General features: G+C 55.0%; 2 protein-coding genes across 2 annotated transcripts; both read left to right on the top strand.

Moving 5' to 3' along the window:
- Positions 1-560: 560 nt before the first annotated feature.
- LOC137817390 (uncharacterized) lies at positions 561-1,490 on the top strand. Its single transcript, XM_068620681.1, has one exon. The coding sequence runs from the start codon at positions 561-563 to the stop codon at positions 1,488-1,490; it is 930 nt and encodes a 309-aa protein (XP_068476782.1).
- A 904-nt stretch (positions 1,491-2,394) lies between these two features.
- Positions 2,395-3,759, top strand: LOC137817388 (uncharacterized). The gene has a single exon (XM_068620680.1). It carries the CDS (start codon positions 2,395-2,397, stop codon positions 3,757-3,759), a length of 1,365 nt encoding a protein of 454 aa, XP_068476781.1.
- The last annotated feature ends 410 nt before the right edge of the window (positions 3,760-4,169 follow it).

Here is a 4,169-nt window from a genome sequence, read left to right as displayed (position 1 = left end):
GGGAGAGTAACGCACCCCCCAAGTTTGATTTTGTGGTGGAGCTGGCGGAACTGATCGCCATTCCAGCCATAGCAGCACGGCTGCAAGCACCGGAGAAGACCGACAGGGTGCTGGGGCGAAAGAAAGACGTGTGGTGTGAGTTCCATCAGGCCTATGGCCACCCACTCCGCGCGTGCTTAGCATTGGGACACAAACTCGCGGAGTTGGTAAAAAACGGTTTCCTGAGTGATTACTTGCGTGAGCCGCAAGGCGATCAGACATCGGGGGCCCCAGCAGGGGATCCTCAGCATGAGGTACCGGTGCACGGGGAGGTGCACACGATCGCGGGAGGATTCTCTGGGGGAGGATGTACAGCCTCTTAGAGAAAGAAGTACGCGCGATCGGTGTTGGCAGTCGACTCGGCGGAGGAGGATCACTCCCCCGACGTCGACATTGTCTTCACCAAAGCTGATCTCCGGGACGTTGTGCCTCACGACAACGACCCGATAGTTATCTCCCTTGTCACGGCAGGGAGGAAGGTGCACAGGGTCCTTGTGGACCAGGGAAGCTCGACAGACGTGATGTTCTGGCCGACATTCAGCAAACTGCAGTTGTCCCCTGATCTCCTGAAGCCATACCCGGGGTGTTTGTATGGTTTCGCAAGGGACCAAGTAGAGGTGTGGGGCTATGTGGAGCTGAGGACCACATTCACGGATGGTGCCACAGCCCGTACTGAGAAGATTAAGTACTTGGTGGTCAATGCTCCGTCCGCTTACAACATACTGTTGGGAAGACCGACGCTCAACAGGTTAGGAGCCGTACCATCGACAAGGCACATGAAGGTAAAGATGCCTTCGATGGAAGGGGTAGTGGTTACCATTAAATCGGACCAAAAGGAAGCCCGCCGCTGCTATGAAAATAGTCTCAAGCAGTGGAGAAGCGTGTGCCATGTTACCACAACGCCGCCACCAAGGTCGGACGAGGGAAGAGCGGAGGTCGCGACGTTGGTAAGAGGCACGCACGGCGACGTGGAAATGGAAGAGGCGATGCTTGGGGGCATGGGAAGTGCCCAAGGTGAAGCTGAGGGGGCAAGAGGGATCGCGCCTCGCGAGTCTGGGATAGCGAGGGCGGTCATTGTCAGAGAAAGAAGACCCCACCCGACTGAGGGGTGGGTGGAGGCGACGATCGGGGGAAGGGGGTTCAAGCTGGGAGGACAGCTCGACGAGGACACGCGACGACAGATCGCCGGGGTAATTGAGAAGAACATGGGCGCATTTGCGTGGACGGCCTCGGACATGCCGGGCATTGACCCGGACTTCCTCTGCCATCGCCTCGCAATGGAACCCCAGGTCCGACCGGTGCGCCAAAGGAGGAGGAAGTACAGTGAGGAGAAGAGGCAGGTGATCCATGAAGAAACCCACAAACTCTTGGCCGCGGGGCATATCCGGGAAATCCAGTACCCAGAGTGGTTGGCCAATGTGGTGCTGGTGAAGAAGTCAAACGGAAAATGAAGGATGTGCGTGGATTTCACCGACCTCAACAAAGCATGCCCCAAGGACTCCTATCCCCTGCCTAACATTGACGCCCTGGTAGATAGTGCGTCAGGATGACAGCTGATGAGTTTCTTGGACGCCTTTTCGGGTTACAACCAGATCAGGATGCACCCGTCGGACGAGAGCAAGACCGCATTCATGACCGAGCGGTCCTGCTACTGTTATAAGGTAATGCCGTTCGGATAGAGTACTCTCGCCGATGTTGGGAAGGAACATACAGGCGTACGTCGATGACATGGTGGTCACCTCGCGAGGGAAGGAGGAGCATGTCGCTGATCTGGAGGAACTTTTCACAACGATCGCCAAGTACGGGTTGAAGCTCAACCCAGAGAAATGTATCTTTGGTGTGGAAGCGGGGAAGTTTCTAGGTTTCCTCCTAACAGAGCGAGAGATTGAGGCAAATCTCGAGAAATGTGCGGCGATCATGGCGATGAGGAGCCCGGCGTCGGTGAAGGAAGTGCAGCAACTCACCAGTCGGCTGGCGGCTTTGTCGCGATTCATGTCCACTGGAGGGGAGAAGGGCCATCCTTACTTCCAATGTCTCAAGCGGAACAACAGGTTCGTTTGGACCGAAGAATGTGAGGAGGCATTTGTTAAGCTTAAAGAATATTTGGCAAGCCCGCCGGTGCTGTGCAAGCCACAGACGGGCGCCCCTCTTCGTTTATACTTTGTTGTAACAAAGAGAGCAGTCAGTTCGGTTCTGGTCCAAGAATAGGAGCAGGTCCAGAGACCTATCTATTTTGTGAGCAAGGTGCTGCAGGGCCCCGAAGTAAGATATCAGGCTCTGGAGAAAGCAGCTTTGGCAGTGGCATTCTCAGCAAGAAGGCTGCGTCACTACTTTCACAGCTTCACGGTTGTAGTGATGACTGATCTTCCCATCCAAAAGGTGCTAAAAAAGCCGGATGTAGCCGGAAGAATGGTAAAGTGGGTCGTAGAATTATCTGAGTTCGATATCAGATACGAACCCCGAGGACCGATCAAGGGGCAGGTGTTCGCGGATTTCGTCGTTGAGTTGTTATCGGGCGACGCATCGCCAGAGGGCTCGGTCTTCCGGTGGGTCTTATCGGTAGACGGATCCTCAAACCAACAGGGGAGTGGCGCGAGGGTCATCCTAGAAGGCCCGAACGGGGTACTGATCGAGCAGTCCCTGCGTTTCGCCTTCAAAGCCAGCAACAACCAGGCGGAGTACGAGGCCCTAATCGCCGGAATGCTGCTGGCAAAGGAGATGGGAGTAAGAAGTTTAACGGCCAAAACCGATTCCCTGTTGGTCACTGGGCAGGTAACCGGGGAATTCCAGGCCAGAGACCCGCAGATGGCTGCATACCTTGAGTATGTGCGCACCTTGAAGGTATCCTTTACAGCGTTTGAATTGATCCACGTACCAAGGGAGCAAAATGCCAGAGCCGACTTGCTCGCCAAGCTAGCCAGCTCGGGCAAGGGGGCAAGGCAGAGGACCGTCATCCAGGAGACACTGAAGGTACCTCGTGCGTTCGTTACAGACAACCAAGTGCTGCAGGTGTGCGATTCTCGCGAGCGTGCCGCGATCGGGCATCGGTCTCTCACACAGGAAACCTTGAGAGCACCAAGAGTGAGATCTCGACCGACGGGATCCAACGAGGTGATGGAGATTGATTCCGCGGGAAGGGCTGACACGTGGATAACGCCATACCAGCGGTATCTGGCAGATGGGGTGCTTCCGCTGGAGCCGGCGGAGGCAAAGAGAATAAAGAAGAGCTCGAGGAAGTTCACCCTCATTGATGGGGACCTCTTCAGATTCGAATTCACCCATCCGGTTTTAGTATGCGTGCACGGAGAGCAATGCACGAGGCTTATGTCAGAGCTCCACGAGGGAATATGCGGGAGCCACGTCAGTGGTCGTGCCCTGGCGGGTAGAAATCTCCGTGCAGGGTACTACTGGCCAACGCTGAGGGAAGATTGTGTGGGTTACGCTCAGCGGTGCAAGCAATGCCAGCAACATGCAGATTGGCACAAGGCGCCCCTCGAAGAACTAAGGTCGATTCACAGTCCCTGGCCTTTCCACACGTGGGGAACTGACATCTTGGGACCTTTCCCCCTGACGATCAGGCAGATGAAGTTCTTGATCGTCGCCATCGAATATTTCACGAAGTGGGTGGAGGCAGAGCCGGTCGCACAGATCACCGCTACAAGGTTCAACAGTTTGTATGGAAAAACGTTGTGTGCCGTTTCGGAGTGCCCAAGCGTCTAGTCTCCGACAATGGCACCCAGTTTACGAGCCATCAGCTGAGGAACCTATGCGAGGAGGTGGGGATACAGCAGGTGTTCGCCTCGGTAGAGCACCCTCAAACGAACGGGCAGATAGAATCGGCCAACCGAGTGCTGCTCAGAGGGCTAAAGAGAAGAATAGAAAAGGCCAAAGGAACGTGGGCGGAAGAAGTTCCCAGGATCGTATGGGCCTATCACACCACTCCGCATTCTAGCACCCATGAGACACCTTTCAGTTTGGTTTATGGGTCAGACGCTATGATCCCTGTGGAGATATAGGAAAATTCACCAAGATTTCTTAATTTTGTGCAGAGAGGTCCAACGAGGAGAAAAAGGTGAATCTAGACCTTTTGGACGAGATACGAGAAGAAGCCAGGATCAGCACTGAAGCTA

This window comes from Phaseolus vulgaris, unplaced genomic scaffold (genome assembly GCF_000499845.2).
Source record: "Phaseolus vulgaris cultivar G19833 unplaced genomic scaffold, P. vulgaris v2.0 scaffold_41, whole genome shotgun sequence".
NCBI classification, from domain to species: domain Eukaryota; kingdom Viridiplantae; phylum Streptophyta; class Magnoliopsida; order Fabales; family Fabaceae; genus Phaseolus; species Phaseolus vulgaris.
Note: the sequence above shows the minus strand (reverse complement) of the source record. Positions and strands in the feature narration are given on the sequence as shown.

Bases quoted from the DNA above. Each gene is read 5' to 3' on its own strand.
- LOC137817388 (XM_068620680.1), top strand. From the start codon at position 2,395: ATGACTGATCTTCCCATCCAAAAGGTGCTAAAAAAGCCGGATGTAGCC.
- LOC137817390 (XM_068620681.1), top strand. From the start codon at position 561: ATGTTCTGGCCGACATTCAGCAAACTGCAGTTGTCCCCTGATCTCCTG.